The following is a 22985-nucleotide window of genomic DNA, read 5'->3' as shown; positions in this document are numbered from 1 at the left end:
AAAAAGATTCAAATTTTAAAGAAGACAAAGTAAAAAATATTTTTCATGATTTGCTCATCTCCAAAAGAAGGCGAATAAGCTCATAGAATAACAATTATAATTCAAAAAGTTATAACCCCACAGAAAATCCTCCCGATTTTCCCACCGACTAAATCGGTTTGCGTCGGCACAATCGGCCGACTATGCCACCAATTAATCGGTCGATTGTTGCTCCGACTCTTATGGGGGTTTAACATGGACGTCAGCCGACGCGACAACCGATTAAATATGACAGACGAAATCTGTTGAAATCGGTCTATTTCAACCAATTAAATCGATCGATTAGTTGATAGTTTAAAACTGGAACCAGATTCACACAGATTAAATCTGGCGATTAATACGGTGACGAAAATTGTCCACCGACGAAACCCAACTTGGTCGTTTAATTAATCTGTCGACCTCGAAGCACCCGTTTTCGTCGGTCGACTGTGAAATTTATGAACTGTCAAATTTTCTATGGGGAAGGTATGTTAGGACCACTAGTACTTAAATCCAATAAAACACCAAGAATATTTTGAAAGAGTACTTAAAAGAATGTGAAACTACATAGAAATAGAAAGTACATATAAATCAAAAACATGCCAAAAATAACGACAAGGAAGCATGCATGCATAAGAAAGAAAAACCGGATTTTTAAGATGCTCCATAAAAATCCCAAAATAAATATATCTGAAGCATTGTTGATATGTTATTCTAACTTACATTTAAAATCAATAAAATTCCAAACTACTCTTTATGTTCTAAAATAGAGAGAATTTCGTAGTTTGTTTGACATTTGCTGCGTAGCAAGTGTAATCAAAATGAGTGGTGGCAAGGTACGTGGTTTAATTTATTTTCCGGGAAATGGTTTTCCGGGAAATGGAACATTCTGGGAAATGGTTTTTCCGGGAAATGGTACATTCCGAGAAATGGTTTTCTGGGAAATGGTACATTCCGGGAAATGGTTTTCCGGGAAATAGTACATTCTGGGATATGGTTTTCCGGAATATGGTATACCGGGAAATGGTATTCCGCGAAATGACGTACAACCGCATACACATTTGCACCGAACATGCGAAGCCTTCACATTCGTCTTTTGTTCATTTAAAATCTCAAACGGAGTCTTTTTGGAGTCAATTACACTAGCTGGGTTACGATCAGTTAGGAACGCTGCGGTTTAGATTGCCGGATACCATAACTTTGTATTAACTCTGTAGCGTGGACTTTATTATCGGTCAAGGTAAATTGATGTACAGGTGTGGTGTATTGAGATGTTGGTTTACGTCACATCACCCTTTTTTGAAAATTAAGCATTGAATTGTAAGGTTATACATTGTACTGGTGTTTGGTTTAAAATACATAAATTACAAGTTCTTACGTTGGACTGGTTTTACCATTTTTCCCGTACTGGTGATACGAGGTTGTTTAATCTCTACGTTGGTTTCCTTCTGCGTTGCGCGCGCTACATCCATGATTATTGCCAATTCCGATTGGACGTTGGTCGTTCGAGCCATGTCAGATCGATTGAGGAACTGATATACCAGGATCCTTAGCGACCGAATCAGGTCGTAATGGAATGAGAGCTGTTGACTTCCTGCTTTGTGCTTCTGCGATAGACGTGATCGATTTTGACGAGTACTGATCTCGGTGTTTCGCCATCCGCAATAACACGTCCGTATTCCCAAGTGTTTGTCCGAGGGTCCTGCAGCTGTACCCGATCGTGTACTTAGACCGGTTGACGGATCATAGTAGTCCTTTTGTTTTAGCCGTTCGGCTTCTAAATTTTGGTTGACGTTTTCAATTATCACTGGTTTCAATTTTTCACAAACGGCTGGCGGCGTTGAGTTTGTGATACGACTCAACAGACGTTAATTTGGGGATTTGAGATTCGCATTTCGTGGAATGTTTCGATAATTAAGCAACGCCAACTGCAGCGAAGTTTTGTCCTCGTAGCATTTCATCGCCATCTGTACTGCTCTCTCACTGAGTCCATTACTTTGTGGATAATATGGACTTGACGTGAAGTGTTCAAACTTCGACTCGGCAGAGCATTGCCGGAAAAGTTGCGACGAATAAGGCTTGGCGTTATCATTGATGAAATTTCCAGGCATTTCCCAAACAGCGAACCACGATTGCAGATGATCGATTATCTCCGAAGACTCCATTGTTCACAGTTTCTTGAATTCGATCCATCCCGAGTAGCTATCGATCATGACGATATAGTTGGCGCTGTTGAAGTGAACTATATCTGAGGAAACGATTTAAAATGGATATTCTGGGACTCGCATGACTATCAGTGGCTCTTTAGCGTTGCAGCGACTGTACTTCTGGCAAACTCCACATTGCTCTATGAATCTCTATGTCCTCACCCATTGCTTGGCCCGTTCGATGCAGGATTCCAAAATGGCCCTCGTGCATTATATTCAAAGTCTTACTGCGCAGTGTTTCCGGAATCAACTAGCGGTCACCTTTGAAAACTACTCATTCGGTAGGTTGAGAGCCTATCACGGCAGTTCCAGTAGGGCTTCAGCAACAAATCTAACTCGTCGAGTTCTTTCGGCTAGCCGTCGGTTATGATTTCGCTTAGCTTCTTCAGGGTGGCATCTTCGGCTGTTTTAGCCACAATCTCTTTCATCCAAGCTTTGAAAACATTAAGAATGACGTGCATTTCCAGTTCTTTATTGTTTATTGGACCCTACTGAGGGTGTCTTCTATGGGAACGTTTCCGCCATGGACGTACACTTTCTTTGAGAGCATATGGCTGCACATTTAGAATTATTCGCTTCAACCTGGGAAGTCCTTTTCGAGAGGTTTTTTGAAGAATGATTCCAGAGATTTGTGATCGGTATGAACCACCACTAGTTTCTCAAAGATGTAGGAATGCAATTTCTGACAACCAAACCGTCTTGCGAACACTTCCTTCTCGATTTGTGCATAGCTACTTTGTGACACATAGGCGACGGGATAGCCGTCTTGTAGCAACACTGCTTCCATAGCGTGTGAGCTGCAATCGACTGAAAACACACTTCCCTTATTGACATCATAGTATTTCAAGACTGGCAGTGTTGTTAGTAGGTTAGCTATGCTGTTGAATGCTGCTTGTTGTGCATATTCCCATTGCCAATGAACATCTTTCTGTAACAGTAGCTTCAGAAGAGCTGTAATTTGGGAAAGCTTAGTGATGAACTTTGCGAGGTATACGTTACCATTCTGCTTTCTGTTATCCCGCACTTTCAATCTTCGAATTGCATTAATTTTATCGCTATCCAATTGATCCAAATTCTTCCGATGCGATATGCCCGAGGTACCGAACTCATTTCTTGGCAAACTGACATTTTTAGTTTAAGGCTCATTCGCCAATTGATAACACATGCGGTAATGTTATCCAATTCGTCTTTGTTTTTTCAATAGATCAGAATATCATCCAACGATACGTCCATACCACTGATCCCTTCCAGCAAGCTTGAAAACTGTTCTGGAACGCTTCCGGAGCTGAAGCTTCAGCAGGCAGGCGTAAACACCAATAACGAATCCATGGGATAGCGAACGTTAAATACTTCTGGTGCTTTTTCGGCTACCTTGACTTACCAAAAGCCCGATTGTTTTGTTTTTGCGCACTAGGTTGCTCTCGATTGGTGTAGGGTCCTCTTGTTTTTTATGATGCCCATTTTAACCATTTTGTCTAATTCTTATTTAACTTCATTGCCAATTTTGTTCGGAATCATTCTTGTTGGCCGGATCTCGAATACTGTTTCTGGTTTCAGATCCAACTCGTACTCGCAATTTTTGAAGCAACCTAGCCCTTGAAAAATATCGTCACTGCTGCTGATTGAGTTTCCACGTTGGATCACGTACATCTCTACACAGGTTTTCTTTTGCCTAGTATCGGAATAACATCCAAATCTACAACCTTAAATGTAAGATTAGCTTGGCGCTCGTTAACTATGGTGCCAATTTTCTTGTCAGTGCAGGTTACAAAACGACTTTCGCTTCCGACGAAATCTTCTTCGCTATTTTTATTATCATTATTACGTCAGCTTTCTTGGTCTTTAAATTTTCCTATTTCTCGGATGCTGCGTCCTTAATCTTGAAACAAACTTTTGCAAAATGACCTGTTTGCAAAAGCACTCTTTTTTATACGCCGGACAGTTATTCCGACTATGTTTCGATCCGCAGCGTCTACTGCTCATAAACGCATAAGAGTCCCATGTGGATTTTTGTCGAAAATGAGTTATCCGTTGGATTGTATTCTGTATCACCACTAAATCACACTGCACAAATAAGATTAACGGGTTTGTTCAGAAAATATAAAAAAATACCAAAACATGGTTGTCCCATCCATTTGGCTCAATGGATGAGACAATCTTGAACAGCGTTTTTCTCGGCTTGCTGTTTTTCAACATGGGACTCTTATGCTGTTATGGGCAGTCTACATGTGAACTGTTTTTCGTTATCGTGTGATCTGAGGGCATTGCAACTACAACTTTTGGTTCCCTTAAGAGCTTCCGTCGTCTTTTCACTCGCTTTGTAGATTGCCTTTTCCAACGTTAGCTTTGGGTCACTTAATAACTTTTCACGGACCTTCTGGCTGAAAATCCCCAGTACAATCTTATCTTTCAGTAAGCGATCATTGATATTCATCTCTTCGTGAGTTGTTGCGAAATCACATTCCCGGTTTTGATCAGTTCTTAGACTAACATACGTACTGTATGTTGGATTTGCTGTAGGGCTATACGCATCACCTAAAGCCTTTTTGAGCGGCTCAGGATCATTCTTTCCGTCTTCCGTTAGTTGAAACCCTTTGAATGTCCCGATAACATCTGTACCTAGACTATTCATTAGAATTTGGCGCACCATTGGAAGTTCCTTTATTCCGAACCATGCATATTGCTGAATCCAGTCTTTCCAAATTCGCGCTTTATCTGAATGGTTTGGATATTTATGCGTTCAAGAGGGTGAGCGGGAAGGTTTTGCACTGGAATCTGTACGAGGTTAGGTGCTGCCGCATCCCCTACTTGGGGTACTTTCGACAAATTTTCGTTTCAAAACCGTTATTTCTACTACAAACTTTGGAATCGTTACCTCCGTAAGTATTTCCGTCCGCTTATCATACTTTCCGTGATTATGAATATGTTTAAAATTGCCTTTTTCGCAGCGACAAACGGCTCACTTCTGACACAATGTAGCCTGGTCTGTCAAGGTAATTTGATGTGCAGGTGTGGTGTATTAAGAAGTTCGATTACGTCACAAACTCTACTGTCTTCCAGCATAGAACGCGTTTTCTCAACAAGAGTTCGATTCATAAGTTCGCTTGTGCCGTTCTGTTCAGGCGTGTATGGCATTGTCCACTAAATTACGATACCGTTTTGCTTGCAAAATCAGTGAACGTACGGCGTTTATACTCTTCACCAAGGGACACATTTTCTTCAGGCTTAGTTTCTAGTGCTGTAGTATATTGCGTATTCTGATCCGAGCGTCCGTAGCAAATGACAAACGATGTCAATATTTTCTAGCACCGCACCCGTTGTCTTGTAGTCCGGCACTACACAATCAAACTTAAAAAAAGGATCCTGCAGGAGTGTCGTGTCTGAACGAAAGCAATTTCAGATGTAGACGGTGAGGAAATTGCAAATCTACTTTTCCTTCGTTTTTCCGTAGTTTTCTCCTTCAATTCCTATACGGCAATCGTGTCTTCTTCTTTCACGACGTACTTCCTCCAGTTCTTGCTCTATGCACTCGGAAAGTTCGTGCTCTTCTAGCACAACCTGCATGCGAAACTTCCACGAGGGTTAGTTAGTACTATCGAATCGCGAAGCACGCGCGACTTCGGTTTCTCTTTTCATTTCTAAATTATGGAAATAACGATCCTAGCACACGCGAATCCACAGGACCCATAACCTAATGGAAATTCGGGCAGTTGCAACGGACTTGACTAAAAAAAACCAACGACTTGGTTGAACAAACGATACATAATTATGTGTTAGTTTTCGTAAGTATACGTAACGAATGCCTAAATATTAGGCTTCCGGTATGGAATGACAGTTCACCGGTCGGTTAATAGGATTTGTAGTGTAAGGGGCAGGAAATTGACATTCCCAACAAAAAAGATTCCAATACATACCTAGACGCCTGCAGAAATAGTTCAATCACAGCCTTCAGTTTCAGCTCCCAGCAAGAATCATCCTGTGCGGTCATCGCTTCCAAAAGCGCCATCTCATGCCGAACAGCAGAATCTAAATTAGCCAGCGGAACAGAACCACTCAGAGCCATTTTGACTCGATCCTGTAGCAACTGACAAAGACCAGCGGTTGCGTCCGGCAGATCTCTAGTTAACAGGCAAAGCAATTGGCGAACTTCATCTTGAATTTGATTCGTTCCACGTCGTAGGTTATTGTGCGCTAGTTCATGAACCAACCCTTGATTGCACAACCCAATTCGACACGGCATATTAGACGCCATTGCTCGCAACAATGTTAAACATTGTTCGGTTGATGCTAGGGCGCATCCGTAACATTTATTCATTGCGACGGCCCTATCTAGAACTGACGCATGAGCTAACGTTCCGCCGCTAGGCGAATCCATCTGACTTCGATCGTAAGCCACCAACTCCCTGTGAAAATAAACGAAGAAAATAAATAAAACTCACCAATAACAACCACTTACAAAACCTTACCTCCTACATGCTTGTACTTTCTGGATGATCTTACTCAACTCTTCAAATGTAGATTTCGACTCGACGCAATATTTTTGAGCCAACAGCTGAATAACTTTATTGACCTGGGACGATCCAACAACCGACCCGATCAACGTTTCATCAAACGTGCGATCCAGTTTGTGCTCAGCCACCTTTTGAACTAACAGTTCCAAAATTTGCTTGTTGTTCTGTAACGTCTTGTAAGAACGATCCGCCTTTTCCAGTGAAGCATGAATCGTTTGAACCGTCTTGGTTCGATCTTCCGCCGATTCGATTGGATCAACAGCACAGCAAGCTCGTCCAAAAATACTGTAATCGAATTTAGCATACTTGCAAAAACCGCACGAATGACACAGGAAGGGATCCTTTTCGTCATAGTTGATCGCTCGACACTTGTGACACTGGAACACATTTTCACCACAGTTGCCACAAACTCCAGGATTTGCAGCGACAACAGCACTACACCGTGGACACTGCAAACTTTCGCTGGAACCACTGACGGTTTCGTAAAAATCGGCGTATTCAATCATCAAATTACATGCCGTGATCGGCAGCGAGAAATCCACCTTTACGTCCGTTTGACCCGACTGCAATGTAACTTTACGCGCCTTATGCCACATTGAAGGGCGATTTTTGAGTTCCACTACCGCTTGAACGGTACGGTTGTTATAGTAGATATTAATCGTTCGAACCATCTTGGCACGCTTCAGATCAGCAATACGAAGAATGATTTTGGATATAGTGTGGCTCTGAACCAGTTTCACAATGGTGGTAGTGGTGGTAAACTTGGAATCGACCTTTATTGTAGATAACTTAATGTTGGAGTAGGGAACTTCTGGATTGTTGCATACCAAGCACGGCTCTGATTCAAGATAAAATCCTTCTAGCTCTAGTACATGACCGAGGGCAGTATAGATCGGAGCATTCGGGTGTCTGGTAAGCAATTCGTTCTGCTGGCGTAGAACCGAGACAGCTTGTGCTGTATAGTCAGGTAGTTTGTTACTCAAAGATTTGGTGTTCAAAGTTAAAAATCCGAGGAGGTCTACAAATTGTGCAGTTCGTTTTCCATATGCAGGTAACAGAGGCCAAAGCCCCCACAGACATTGCAATAGTTGCTCCTTGTTGGATTCTGTGCTGTTCTCGTAGAAAGCATAGACTAGACTGTGTGCCTGCCAACGAATAGCTGTCGAATTAGTTTCAAGCAAAAAACTACGGATAAAGATGGTCAAAGTTTGCATCAAAACTTGACTAAATATCTGAGATACTAAAGCTACGCATTGGGCAGGGTCAAATCTAGACTCTGTCGCTGTGTCCGATTCTTCCGATTTGTCACGGTCTTTGCGATCTTTCATCACGGAGATCTTTATACTGGATGGTCCAGCAGCATTTGCGGAATCCTGTTTGTTACTTTGAGTGTTGCACATGGCAGACTGCAGTAGCTGCAATATAATTGAAGAAACGCCTTCCTCCAACTGGCAGCAGCTGATGTTCAACAATGACGAAAGAACATCTGAATTTCTGAGACAGAACTTTTGCCAGTTCCCAGTACGAATGGAGGCAATTTCCTGACAGGATCTGAAATGCTCTGTCAGCTCCACTAGCGAATCGTAGCTTAGAATCGCGCTGGTAGTAGACCCAATCGAAGAAACTTGCGGTGCACGTCCATCGCAGCACTTTTTAACAGCTTTCATGTGAGTATCAAGTGAATGTAGATCTCGTAACTGACGATATTTTTCCTTGTTTCCACATATGTACAGAAGAAGTTTACGGACCTGTCGGCGCAGCACAGGTGATTGCATGTACATCATGTACTCGCACAATGTATTTGTCATGTATTCACACAGCGAATGGTACCAATCATGTGACGATGGGTGACCAGACGACAGCTTAAGTATCTGGTACGGTAGACGAACAGCCATCTCTGTAAGAACTTGTGGATAGAGCTCAAATACGTCAGTACAACCCTTCACATACTGACGTGCAAAGAAAGGTTGCATATCTGGCGATAGACCGTACAGCGTGGGTTTTAGTAAACTGTTTGTTGGTGTTCCACCTGGGGTTGTTATAACAGGGCCAGTCGCTGTATTGGCTGTGTTCGTTCCAGTACCCAGTTCCTCACTGTTTGCGACATGCTTCCAGTGTGGTAGGAACGACTCCATGATCATCAGACAATACGGAATGGCATTGTTTTTCATCAATGCATTGGCCGTAGCCTGGGCTACAAAGGTCGCATTGTCGAGAACTGCTTGATTCACGGCGGAAGAAGATGCGACAACAACCGACGATGAAGTCGACGATTTCGACTTAACCTTTCCCATCAAAACGCCAACTAGGCGAAGAATAATTAATTGAACTTCCGTTTTCGTGGTCCGATTTGACATCTGGTAGATTTTTGTTGCTGGGATTTCCAGACGATCGATAAGAGCTTGAAGTAATCGGCTCATAACCTGCTGATCTGCCTCCTGGCTTCCATCAAGATCCGACGTCAACATTAAAATGGTTTGCATGAATGGAATGCACTGCGACCCATTAACGGTATCTAGGGCAGCAAAATTATCGACCAATTTATTGAGAATTGAATATCTTAGCACGTGTAATTTACACGCGTTCTCACTACCAGTATCTTCCATTTCAGGCGGGGCTATCGGCTGTGGCGGTATCTGATCGACTCCAGATGTTCTTGGAGGTGACGGATTAGGCTGTTCTTCGTAGGTAGAGCTACGTCCAGATGTTCCGCCAATGCTTTCAACTCCGCTGCAACCGCTCTCCGATCCGCCACTGCCACTACCAGCGTGTTCACCTGCTGGCGAAGTACGAAGAGTGGATCCTTCTGTTGCTACATTGGAAATTTCATCATCGTCCGATCCACCACCAGACGTATTTGATTCTACATTGAATGATGAACCTCCGGCAATGGCAGCCGGTAGTCCTTGAGCTTGGTTTCGATTCCTACCTTGGTATTGTGCGATACTTTGCTGTAGTGCAACCAAATCAGTTTCGTTATCTTGTAAACTTAGTGCAATAGCAATCTCCATAATGGTTTCGTCGTCAGTATCAGGAGTTTCCAGCAGATGTGGAAAGCCAACGCCCAGCAAGGCTTCCAAAGACGCCAATGCTTGATTTCCTCCGGAAGGTTCAAGCCCAAGTGATTCTATTGCATCCACTTCTTGCATGGCACTTGCAAAATCATCAGCTGCACCACCAGAAGCAACGGTGCCAACAGATCCCACAGCTCCAGCCGACGAGGTAGAAGGCATAGACGAAGTTGATGGTCCTGGTAGAATTGATGCAGCAGCGGATGGGGTCGGGGTTGAACAAACGGGAGGACTTTCAATGAGAACCTTGCGCCTACGAATTTTGGGTCTTAGTAAACGAATCATTGCTTGTTTAGCGCTGTGACTGATGATTGGAGCAGGATCAAGCAGAAGATCGACGAAGAATTTGGTCATCGATTCAATCATGTCGCTCTCGGATAGTGCAAAGGCGTAAATAATCTCCACCAGGGAGTAAACTACGGCTTCGACGTGCGACAGTCCTTGTTTAATTATAGCAAGCGGTTCCTCATAGGCTGGCGTAATTTTGTGCAAGTCTTTCATTAGCACCATTAGTTGTTGCAATATCGGGTAGTTGTTTTCCGAGCAGATCTTAGTAAGTGATTGGGGCCGTTGAATGGCGATTCCGCGAGTCATAAGAACTACCCGGTAAAAAGCTTCTGGATCGATGTTTCTATAGTCCCTTGCGTCGGTCATTTTCTTCAGCTGTTCATTAATATCGGCCAGCATCTCTTTATCTTTGTAATTATGATAAGCTGCCTTGTTAGGTTGACAAGCGATTAGGAGGTTACGAGCATCCTGCTGAACTTGATTGGTAGTTGGATAAAGGATCAATGAAGTAGCAACATCGACAGCAGTTTGTCTACAACTTTCCTCGCTGTTCGGTCCTCCAAGATGTGACACACTACTATCCAGAACTTGCAACATGGTGGAGACCATTTTATCCAGGGGAGTCACCGTCATACCGGAGCTTCCACTGCTATCGACAGTTTCGGTTCCATTTGTTGTATTAGTTACCTGACCTGGTGCTTGTACAACGGAGTTCATCTGAGTAGATCCTACATCCTCAGACTCTTCGGGCCATCCAAACACATCCTTTGTTTTACCGTAGATTTTGATGCTGTCTAAAATTGTAATGTTTTCGGCATCTTGTGAGGGGCCAAAAAGAATACTTAGCTTTTTGTCACTTTGTAGACTTTCTTCGCGCGTCAAAGGTATATCGAACCAACGGGCACGCGTTGCTACTGTTGGTATAACTCTTCCTATGATGGTTACGTTTTGGGGTGACTTGCTCACATCCTGTGAACCAATCGATATGCGAATACCTGAAAAAAAAGGAAAACACTATATAGTCGAAGCTTCGGCATATAAGAACATGATTAATTGTAATTGAGACAAATTTATTAGAATTGAACGAATTGGTAACTGTCTGCCAAGAAAACGCCGCTTTTCGGGAGGTTGCCAACATTTTGAGCATTAAACACTTTAACCGTTGTCTTCCGTTTTAATTCCACTATGATGAACAAAATGCAAAATTGCACTTTTCTGTTACAGATACGTATTTCGGCTACGACTTGCAGTCTTCTTCAGTGTATTGTATCAGTATGAAGAAAAAACGGAAGACAACGGTTAAAGTGTTTAATATAACATTCCACTAAGTCGCTCAAAACAGTGCTTTTGTTAAAATTTTGAACATGTTTTAGTGTGGTGTAAACCATGATATTGCAATAACTAAGCTAGACAAACTCGGTATTCATGGAATTATGTTGTTTGTAACGGACCGGAGGTTTCCCGTTCCGAGGTGGGTTCATTGAGTCAACACTGAGATCGGTTGCGGTTGCAGAAGTCTAGGACGACGTATCACGTCCGGTGTGTTCTGGCATCACTGGCAGTTGCACCATTGCACCTGTGTCGAATTGACAGATGCAACAAATTTGTTGTCATGCTGACAGACGACGAAGTGCATCACGAATGTAGTGCGAGGGAACTGTCAGACAACATAAGTAAACAAACAACATAAGAAGGAAAGTAGGATAGAAAAACACCATTTTGAAAGTGATAGTAGTAGAATAGTAAAATACGTTGGAATAAGAAATTAGAAGTTGTGAGCAAGGAAATTATTCGGATAGTGGATAGATTAAAGATTAAGCTGTACTAAGATCCAGAATACGTAAGTTTGTGAAACAATATAAAGCAGTGAATTAAAGCAACAAATTTATGACTAGATACGCGGAGGCAAACACTGGACAAATACGAACGGTACAGTTGAGATTATCAATTCCGAGATAAAACGAAGTAAGTGAACGTACAAATTAATTACTAAAACCGATAAAATGAAAATTGTGAATATTAAATTGTAGATAAATTGCGATAGACAGCGATAGAGGAAGGAAAAGAGGAAGCTGTAAAGTAAGGAGAACAAACAATTGTGAGTAAGACAAATAATCGATTATTTACGGTAAATTAAAATAAAGTTATTTAGTTTGATCTGCACAGTAAAAAAAGGCGGATTTTCAAAAATCTTGTTTTCGCCTGCCGTCCGAACAAAATCAAAAATTGTTTCTCGGATAGTGTGCAGGATGGCTTCTTCTCCTTCGAAGCAAGAAAAGTGTCTGTACTGCAAACTAGCGGAATCCGATGACATCGATTGGGTTCAATGCGAAGAATGTCAGTATTGGGCTCATTTCTCGTGCGCAGGTGTTAACCAAGAAGTGGCGAACGTTAGTTGGCGTTGTCCGCGATGCTCTCCGCAAAGCGCCCGGCGTCTTAAAGTTCCAGAGACTACGGCTAAGAATCGCGGGAAGAAGTCCGCCCCGAATAGCGATGCAGGGTCCGATCGTGGAGCTGGTTCCGTCTTAGACCTGACTGAGCAGCAGTTGGAAGAGGAACAGCTAGCAATGGAGATGGCCTTTGCAAAGCAGATCGAGTTGCGGAAACAGCGTCTTGCTAAGCAGCAGGCTTGGAACGAGAGGCGGATGAAGCTAGAGTGGGAGATGCGCGAGCAGGAGCTACGAGCGCAGCGTGAAATGGAGCAGCGGCAGCTAGAGCATGAGCAGAAAATGCTTGACTGCCAATTGGCCGCAGAACGTGAATTCTCGAAGAAGCGGGATGCTATTCGGAAACAGTTCGACGACAGCATTAATAAGGTCAACGCATTGAAGGGCCAATATGGAGCTGTCAGCGGTGCTTCTGCCTCCAAACCGGAACAGAAGGTGGATGACTGGATGCTGGATTATCGCGGAGCATATCCAAAGCCAGGATATCTGCAGACGGAAGATAAACTCGCGTGTCCGAAGAAGGTGCCGTTAGATAAGTCGTTCACCATCGAAGCCGGCCAATTCGAGCGAAGTAACGAAGATGTGAGTGATGGTGAAGTTTCGGAGGTCCCGCCGAGTAGATGCAGTCGAAGCAGCTTTCAAAGGTGCGGAGATGGAAACGGGTCGGGGTGTATCGTGGGTCGTATTACAAGAGATCAGCTAGCTGCTCGCAAAGCGGTCTCTCAGAACCTTCCCAAATTTAAAGGGGAAGCAGAAGTTTGGCCGTTGTTTATCAGCAGTTTCGAGTACACAACTGCAGCTTGCGGATTCTCAAACCTCGAGAATTTGAAGCGTTTGCAGGACTGTCTACAGGGTGACGCACTTGAGGCGGTCAGGAGTCGGCTAGTGCTACCGGACTCTGTTCCGGATGTGATCAGGGATCTTCGAAATCTGTTCGGAAAACCGGAGAAGCTGCTCAGAACGTTGCTGTCGAAGGTGAGGAACGCGCCGTCACCGAGAGCTGATCGATTGGAGACGTTCATCAGCTTCGGGATAACGGTGAAGCAGTTATGCGACCACCTTGAAGCGTCAGGACTTTGTGACCACCTAAACAATCCGATGCTGGTGCAGGAGTTAGTTGACAAGTTGCCACCGAGCTACAAACTGGATTGGGTCCGGTATAAGCGAGGGAAGGTGGACAGTCCGTTGCGAATGTTCACGAACTTCACAAATGACATCGTTTCGGATGTGTCGGAGGTGACGGAGTTCTCGACATTGTCGCTAAGCGAGCGCGAGCCTTCGCGAATGGGGAAAGGAAATTCCCGAAAGAAGGAGTTTGTACATCTCCATGACGCGGACCAGGTTTCTGATGAAATTCAAAGAGAGACAGTAACTAAGCCGTGCTGGATCTGTAAACGAACGGATCATCTCATCAGGTGCTGTGAGGAGTTTAAGCGGATGAACATTGCCGCCAGGTTGAGAGAAGTTGAGCGACAAAACCTGTGTGGTCTTTGTTTGAACAAGCACGGAAACAGCAGATGCACCTCGAAGATTCGATGCTTCATGCAAAATTGTCGTGGAGGCCATCATCCACTTTTGCATCGAGTGGAGGAATCGGTGCGGCTGCAGAAGGTAGAATGCAATGCTACCGAAAAGGCAGATAGTGCGGTTATTTTCCGTATGATGCCGGTGACGCTTTACGTGGGCAAACGACAGTTCGATACTACTGCGTTCTTCGACGAAGGGTCGTCGGCTACGTTGGTAGATGATCTGGTGGCCAGGCGGCTGAAAGCAGAAGGTACTCTAGAGCCGTTGATAGTGACGTGGACGGGCAATATCAACCGCTTTGAGAACGATTCGAGGAAGGTCGAACTGATGATGTCGGCGAAGGGTTCGAAGGAGAAGTTTCCGCTGTTCAACACTCGAACGGTATCAGAGTTGGTGCTGCCGAAGCAGAACGTGCGATTCGCAGATGTGGTAAAAAAATATTCCCATCTTTCAGGCGTTCCGGTGAGAGATTACCCATCGGGAAAGCCGAGAATCCTACTCGGGCTAGACAACGTCCACTTATTTGCGCCGTTGGAGTCGCGGGTCGGTAAGCCAAACGAGCCGATTGCCGTGCGGTCGAAGATTGGCTGGACAGTGTATGGTTCGGAGAACCGAAGACCGAGTGCGTACACCTACCTGAATCTGCACTCGATCGTTCCAGCAAGCAATCAAGGTCTCCATGACATGATGCGAGAGCAATACATGCTAGATGAGACAGCGATTGCGACGTTCGCTGTACCGGAGCCCGTGGAGGAGAAAAGAGCTCGAGAGATGCTTGAGACAACGACGAAGCGAGTGGGTGATCGCTTCGAAACGGGGTTGCTGTGGCGTGAGGACGCACGACGATTCCCTGACAGCTATCCGATGGCTGTACGCCGGATGAAGGCTCTGGACCGTAAGCTGAACAGGAATTCAGACTTGAAGAAAAACGTGTGCCAGCAGATCGAGGACTATCAAGTCAAACACTACGCGCACAAGGCGAGTGAAGCCGAACTGAAGGGTACGCCACAAACCGCTGTGTGGTATCTACCGCTGAACGTCGTAGTGAATCCGAAGAAGCCGAGTAAGGTGCGCTTGGTTTGGGATGCTGCAGCATCAGTGAACGGAGTCTCTCTTAACTCAGAGTTACTCAAAGGTCCGGATATGCTAGTTCCGCTTCCCAGAGTAATCTGCAATTTTCGGGAACGGCCAGTAGCATTCGGTGGTGACATTCAAGAAATGTACCATCAGATCCGGATCAGACCTGAGGATAGGCAAGCGCAACGGTTTTTGTTCCGAGCGAACAGTGAGGAAGCTCCGCAGGTGTACGTTATGGACGTTGCCACCTTTGGTTCCACGTGTTCGCCCTGCTCAGCTCAATTTGTGAAGAACTTGAATGCAGCAGATTTCTCGGAGAAGTACCCTGAAGCAGTAGAAGCCATCGTGAAGCGTCACTACGTAGATGACTACTACGACAGCGTGGATACTATCGAAGAAGCGATCCAGCGAGCCAGCGAGGTGAGGTACATCCATTCGTGTGGAGGATTTCGGATCAGAAACTGGGTGTCGAACTCTGCTAGATTTCTCGAACAAATAGGAGAAAGGAGTGTCGATTCCGCAGTGCATTTCAACTGGGACAAGAACACCGAATACGAGCGTGTGCTAGGCGTCGTTTGGGACCCGGTTGGAGACGAGTTCCGTTTTGCGACCGAATGGAAAGCAGAGTACAACAAGGTTTTCCTAGAGGAAAAACGCCCGACGAAAAGAATTGTTCTGAGCATTGTGATGGCGCAATTCGATCCAGCAGGATTTCTTGCTCCAGTTACAATTCTCGGGAAAATGCTGGTTCAGGATCTGTGGCGGACAGGCTGCGACTGGGATGACGCAATCGATGAGCTGTCGTTCAGGAAGTGGTTGCGGTGGACCAACATTCTCGCAGACGTGCCAGTGTTTAAGCTACCTCGAAGCTATTTCGGAACTGCGAGATCAGATGAGGTCGAAGAAGTCCAGCTTCACATCTTTGCTGATGCCAGCGAGACGGCGTACGGATGTGTGGCATACTTCCGTGCAATCGTACGGGGTAAGGTGGTGTGTTCGCTAGTGATGAGTCGAGCGAAGGTAGCACCGTTGAAGCAGCTGTCGATTCCGCGGCTAGAACTCCTGGCAGCGGTTCTTGCGGCAAGGCTGGCACGAACGATCGAGCAGAATCACAGCTTCACGATCAGTAGAGTGGTGTTCTGGATTGACGCAGAAGTGGTGCTGTCCTGGATTCGGTCGGATCAGCGCCGCTACAAGCAATTCGTTGGTTTTCGCATTGGCGAAATTCTTAGTTTGACTAAACTGACAGATTGGCGATGGGTTCCGACGAGATTGAACGTGGCGGATCTGGTAACCAAATGGGGTAAAGGTCTGGAGATACACCCCAACAGCCCGTGGGTACGTGGGCAACAATTTTTGTACGACAGTGTGGAAAAGTGGCCGAAGAGAGAATTACCTCCAGCTAACACTACGGAGGAGCTTCGGGTTCACTTGATGCTGCACGACGTGCAAGTTGCACAGGCTATCGTGGACGCCAATCGCTTTTCTAAGTGGACAGTGCTGGTGAGGACGATGGCGTGCGTGATCCGGTTCGTGTCGAACTGTAGACGAAAGAGCAAAAAACTGCCGATTGAGACGCTAAAAGCAACGAGCAGACAGAGCAGAGTACTACAACCGACGGCAGCTGCGTCAGTACGTGTGGCGCTACAGCAAAGTGAGTACGAGAAGGCGGAACTATGGCTGATGAAGATGGCACAGGCGGAGTGTTTCATCGATGAGTTGAAGGTACTGGTCAGGAATAAGGATCGGCCGGTGAGCCAATGGCTGTCGATCGAGAAGTCCAGTGCACTCTACAAACTTACTCCGCTGATTGACGAAAACGGGCTGATTCGAATGGAGGGGAGAGCAGAGAAAGCAGAGTTGCTGTCATTCGATCTACGTTTTCCAACGATCCTGCCACATCAGCATAAAATCACGCAGCTGATTGTTCAGCATTACCACGAGAAGAGCGGTCACGGATATCGACAGGCGGTGAAGAACGAGCTGAAGCAGTTGTTCTACATTCCGCAGCTTGACGCAGTAGTCCGGAAGGTGTCGTCGTCTTGCGTATGGTGTAAGGTCCATCGAAGTCGGCCTCGAGTTCCACGAATGGCTCCGCTACCAGTGCAGCGTTTAACACCGAATCTTCGTCCCTTTAGTTACACAGGTGTGGATTATTTGGGTCCATTTGCTGTTACTGTAGGACGCCGAACGGAGAAGAGATGGGTCGCATTGTTCACCTGCTTGGCAACCCGCGCGGTGCACCTGGAGGTGGCTCACGGACTGACTACGCAGTCGTGCTTGATGGCGATTCACCGGTTCATTGGTCGGCGAGGTTGGCCGATGGAGTTTCTGTCCGACAATGGGACGAACTTCCTTGGAGCCAGTAAGGAACTGGAAGGAGTTGATCGAGAAATAGGAGAAGATTGTGCGGATCAGCTGACTAGCGCGAGAACGAAGTGGACGTTCAACCCCCCTTTGGCTCCTCACATGGGAGGAGTATGGGAGCGTCTCGTTCGGTCGGTTAAGGAGGCATTCGTGGCGCTTGATGATGGGAGACGGTTGACGGACGAAATTTTGCAGACAGTAGTGGTGGAAGCGGAAGACATGATCAATTCTCGCCCGCTAACGTACGTGTCTCAAGAGTGTGACGAAGCGGAGGCACTCACTCCAAACCACTTTTTGCGGGGACTCTCCCCAAATCAGCCTAGCGTGAATCTTCCCCCACCTCATCCAGCAGCAGCACTTCGAGACGCGTTCCAGCGATCGCAGCAGTTGGCCAGCATTTTGTGGGAACGTTGGGTCAAGGAGTACATTCCTTCGCTGAACCAGAGGACAAAGTGGTTTGGTGAGTCGAGACCATTAAGAATAGGAGATTTAGTTTATGTGGTAGAAGGTAGCAACCGGAAGTGCTGGATCCGCGGGGTGATAGAGGAGGTCATCGTGTCCGGTGATGGACGAATTCGGCAGGCCTGGGTACGCACCAACAGTGGACGATATAGGCGAGCAACAGCAAAACTAGCCGTGATGGAGTTTGGTAACTCTGAACCGGATGCGAGCTCCGGTACAGGGTTACGGGCCGGGGAATGTTCTGGCATCACTGGCAGTTGCACCATTGCACCTGTGTCGAATTGACAGATGCAACAAATTTGTTGTCATGCTGACAGACGACGAAGTGCATCACGAATGTAGTGCGAGGGAACTGTCAGACAACATAAGTAAACAAACAACATAAGAAGGAAAGTAGGATAGAAAAACACCATTTTGAAAGTGATAGTAGTAGAATAGTAAAATACGTTGGAATAAGAAATTAGAAGTTGTGAGCAAGGAAATTATTCGGATAGTGGATAGATTAAAGATTAAGCTGTACTAAGATCCAGAATACGTAAGTTTGTGAAACAATATAAAGCAGTGAATTAAAGCAACAAATTTATGACTAGATACGCGGAGGCAAACACTGGACAAATACGAACGGTACAGTTGAGATTATCAATTCCGAGATAAAACGAAGTAAGTGAACGTACAAATTAATTACTAAAACCGATAAAATGAAAATTGTGAATATTAAATTGTAGATAAATTGCGATAGACAGCGATAGAGGAAGGAAAAGAGGAAGCTGTAAAGTAAGGAGAACAAACAATTGTGAGTAAGACAAATAATCGATTATTTACGGTAAATTAAAATAAAGTTATTTAGTTTGATCTGCACAGTAAAAAAAGGCGGATTTTCAAAAATCTTGTTTTCGCCTGCCGTCCGAACACGGTGGAAACAACTTTTCAATAAGTTCCTGCTGAATTTCGTTGTACTTTATATCTTCTGGATATAGTTGTGGAGCTTGTAGCAGATGTAATGGTACGATGGTTTGATTTTCCGTATTCCGAACATCTGTGCTTCCTGAACGTTGACGTATGTGATTGTCATGGTGTCATGTATACATAACGGTTCTGATCTGTTCCAGAAATTTGCCTGCTACCCAATTCAAATTATTGCCTGGATGAACCTTGGCCTAAACGTTGTCCTTGATGTCGAAAATTTTCCAACCGGAGCATTGCGAGACGGTGTATAGCGGTAGCTTTGCAGTAATGTGTCGATGTCTTCTAGTTTCTCTGCTCCTGCCTGGATTTTTTTCAGTGTGCATTTGAAACTATCTACAAACCTTTTCCGAAATACCGAAACTCCAAAATGATGTTGAGTTTTTACAGTGGCGATGCGCTGTGTAGGTACTACCTCATTCCACTTAGAAAGACCAAAATCATGAAGCTGACTTTCGTTCACTGGCTCAGTGAAGTCAACGTTTACCCACTACCATGGCCTTTCTGTAATTGGCCATGATAAGAGCGATTTTTTTGTTTTGACAACCGATGCAAACTCGTTGCACGACTTGAGCATGCTGGCGATAAGGTCGTCAATGTTAGGCCAATGCATATATTTCTGAGCTAATGACCTAATTTGATCAATGGCCAGATGACCCTTATGAAGCTGGTCCAGAACTAGCTGCTCCAGTTTTCTGTTAATAATGTTTTTTTCTTTGCACATGAGAAACCTGTGTACGATGCTGAGTGACTCCCGTCGAGCAAAAAATAGTTCAATTTCAGGATTTCGAAGTTTTTTTGTTTATTGGCCAACCGTTGATGACGCAATGTTTCGCCTTCTGCAATCTTTCGTCTTCTTCGGTCTCTGCCGCAATCAACTCGTACGGCAGACAATACTACAGATTCGAGCCTAATTGAAGCAAATACAAAAAAAATCTTCATCCGGTTTAATATGGGAATTGATCAGATATCGTGCCCGAAATTATCGATGGTAATATACTCTATCTGGAAATTATAGAGAAGCATTGCCAACACACGCGATGAGCGGCATATGTCGGAATGCTCTCCTTCGAACCAAATATCGATAAAAGTGGTTAATGGTCAGTTTGCAGATTAAAGGCGATAAAATGTAGTTACACCATAAACCAAAGCGAGGGCCTCTGTTTCGATCTGGCTGTACCCCGTTTCTGCCGGAGTCAAACTTCTGGATACGTGATACTGCCTTTTCCGAACCATTCAGTGTGTATTTCGCATAGTAATTTATGCCCCCTAGATAAGAACAAGGAGTGGACACATCCGGATGCGTCCATCAGTTGTCCCAAATATTTCACTTGATTCATGAAGAACTGATACTTGCTAATCTTCACGATGAACCCATACTCATGCAGGCGTTTAAGAACATTTCCATTGATGGTTTTTGGTAAGTGTTCATAACATTGCTATTGAGCTATGGAGTATTGGAATTATTCTCACTTCCTCAAGATGGTTATGTTGTTCTCTCGTTGGGACATTGATGCCTGTAGATCGTTGTTTACCGTTGCAGTTCGCATATTTCGTTTCTTGGTCGCATTATCTCACATTATGATGATCACCGCATTTTTTGCGCTTTGCTCTTTCCTTGCAGTTACTAGTATCGCAATCGTTTCTGGCACATAACCGTTTTTGTGATGTGCAGTTTAACAACCACATTAACACTGAACAACTCTACCTAAAAGGGCAATTTACTTCTGCTGAACGCGACTCTAATATTGCACGACGCTATTCTCTTATCGTCACTCAGCTTAGTCATTCGGAAGACTTCCGATATAATAGTTCCGCACTTAGTTTTCCAGTCACTTCTGTATGATTTGTAACCCCTTAGACTCAGATTTTTACACGTAGTCTGTAAGTTACCGGACAGTCCCAGCCGCGAGCGCTACGGAGACTCCCTGAAATAATAACCTCAGGGTCGGTACGCTGATCCTTATTTTTCTTGGGTTAGTAGGGAAATGCCTGAATCTGCCGATACTAAAACCCTAGTCTTTCAATTTTACAGACTTAAGTTGCTTTACTGCCCCTTTCTCCTTTCTTACCTCTAACCTTTTTTTCGACGGGACCGTCGTGTCTCTTCCGTATTCCGTTCGTCGTGTCGGCTACGCTCCCTCTGCAACTAGAGGGACCATGCAAGCGATTTCCGGCAATAATGCGCGCTTTCAAGAATGGCAGATGGCAAACCCAACAAAATCAATGGTTAGAGTCTATGCACATGATCGCAGCAGCCTTCAAGGTACGATGGAACTTTTCGACACGTCCGTTTACCTGGGGATGATGGGCAGCAATTCGAATGCGTAGTGTCTTGTGAGTTCCATGAACAATTGAGATTCGAACCACCTGCCTTGATCCGTGCTGATGGTTTCAGGAACACCAAATATACCCACGTATTACAATGGGCCTTCGCAATTGTTTCAGCAGGCATGTAGGGAAGCGAAACTGTCTCGCGCCATGGGTCTTCAACAGTGGACAGTTTGTACAACCTTTCACGAAACGTGTCACGTCTCGATTAATTGCTGGTCATACGTACCTTTCTGCAAGTAGTTCTCTCGTTGCTTTTATGCCAGGAGAGAGCTCGTGGATACATTGCAGAATCTGTAAGCGAAGTTGTTGCGGCACGAAAAGTCGAATGCGATGATTGTCTGAAGCATCACAATGTATTAATTTTCTTCCGAAAGCAGGTCTAAACTCTAGCTTCAATGAATGATTTTTTTCTTTCAGGAGGCGATGTAATTCGGCATCGTTTTTTGATTTTTGGCCATCTGGTCGAAATCAACGGGCAAAGGGGCTCTGACTGTTTACTCTGGATAACGCATCGGCTGCCAAATTACCCTTTCCGCTGATATGCCTGATATCTTTGGTACAGCTACTAATGAATTCCAAATAGCGCTCTTCGTGCGGCGGCAGATGGTTCGAATTTGAATCCAAAGCGTACGTTGATGGACGGTGATCGGTATAAAGAGCCGTAGCGTGCGGTTGGTTGTTTTTGTGAGGATAAATCATGAAATAAGTCAAGATAATGTGCCATTTCCAAGCGAACACTGAAAAAGAAGAGAATGTGAACACCAAAGGGATACAAGACTAATGTAGTTTTTACTAGAGGAGAAACTGAGTCAGGTTCTAACTCCAAATGATGTTTCAACTGACTCATCCCCACATGAGGATCATCAGAGTGATACTCTTCCAAAAGAGCATGATTTGTCGTGGTGAGTTGCGTAGCTCTTTTTAGTTTTTCTGCAAGAGTGCTTAGATTCCTAGGACCCTAGATCATATGAACTCTTTCATAATAGGCATACCTATTTTCCAGCATTCTCAATGCAAATCATTCTGACGATTCTCGGTAGAATAGCCGAACAGGCAGACGATTCTTGTCGAAGACGTAAACGTCGTAATTCCCCCGATACGAGTTTTAAGAGACACACAATTTTGTCCTATCCAGTGCGATTTTCATTCAAAAACTTTCGCTCAATGAAGCAAAGGGACCTTGAAACAGCCAACCCTGTGCTTCAGTGGATCCACGGACAATTTCGAATCGGTGACCCCACCGTCTATCTCAACATTGTAAGCGGACATTAAGATGCGGTAGGCCTTCATACAAGCCTTGCCGCCACTAACGTTAATTGCTTGCTTACTTTAGACAGAATATCGCAATTCTGATCGAATCTGGACGACCTTTTGGTATATCTATCACTGTTGAATATGTCGGACTGTTGGTCTTTTCACAAGTTTATCTATGCCCGGGCCTAAAACCCGGGGCAATGTGAAAACTTAAAGAATACGAAGGCAGATAGAAATTACGGGAGATATAATAAATTGAAAGATAAGCCAAAGGATAGTAATGCAAACATGTGGTAAGTCTGTGATGACATTCCCAACGGATTCATGTTCACCGCGGCATATTCGCTGACAATACTGCAAATACCTTTGTGGGAACTGCCTTAGGAGAACGGAGCCATTTCCATGTGCAGCATCATTATTCGAAAGTCGAACTAAAAAGAATGACAAAGAAGCGCAAAA

At 44.7% G+C, this 22985-nt stretch overlaps 3 protein-coding genes across 4 annotated transcripts in view; 2 read left to right on the top strand and 1 right to left on the bottom strand.

The window, feature by feature from the left end:
• The window catches only part of LOC131685800 (protein purity of essence), a 39856-nt gene that overhangs the window by 7202 nt on the left and 9669 nt on the right, over positions 1 to 22985 (bottom strand). The window contains exons 6-7 of the mRNA XM_058969752.1: positions 6692 to 11090; positions 6140 to 6628 (exon numbers count right to left, since the gene is read on the bottom strand). Of these exons, the coding sequence (XP_058825735.1) occupies positions 6140 to 6628; positions 6692 to 11090 (4888 nt within the window). The remainder of the gene's footprint in view (positions 1 to 6139; positions 6629 to 6691; positions 11091 to 22985) is intronic.
• LOC131685801 (uncharacterized) lies at positions 12270 to 16253 on the top strand. Its single transcript, XM_058969753.1, has 2 exons — positions 12270 to 15611; positions 16150 to 16253. The coding sequence occupies exons 1-2, from the start codon at positions 12345 to 12347 to the stop codon at positions 16150 to 16152; spliced, it is 3270 nt and encodes a 1089-aa protein (XP_058825736.1). The 5' UTR covers positions 12270 to 12344; the 3' UTR covers positions 16153 to 16253.
• On the top strand, positions 17318 to 18895 carry LOC131685802 (uncharacterized). Of its 2 annotated transcripts, XM_058969755.1 has the most exons (3): positions 17318 to 18510; positions 18566 to 18635; positions 18701 to 18895. In XM_058969755.1, exon 1 carries the CDS (start codon positions 17430 to 17432, stop codon positions 18258 to 18260), a length of 831 nt encoding a protein of 276 aa, XP_058825738.1. In that variant the 5' UTR covers positions 17318 to 17429; the 3' UTR covers positions 18261 to 18510; positions 18566 to 18635; positions 18701 to 18895. The 2 variants fall into 2 exon arrangements, with proteins under 2 accessions (XP_058825738.1, XP_058825737.1); XM_058969754.1 differs by having other exon boundaries at positions 17318 to 18635.

Source organism: Topomyia yanbarensis, chromosome 2 (genome assembly GCF_030247195.1).
Source record: "Topomyia yanbarensis strain Yona2022 chromosome 2, ASM3024719v1, whole genome shotgun sequence".
NCBI classification, from domain to species: domain Eukaryota; kingdom Metazoa; phylum Arthropoda; class Insecta; order Diptera; family Culicidae; genus Topomyia; species Topomyia yanbarensis.
This window is presented reverse-complemented; position numbering and strand designations above follow the sequence as displayed.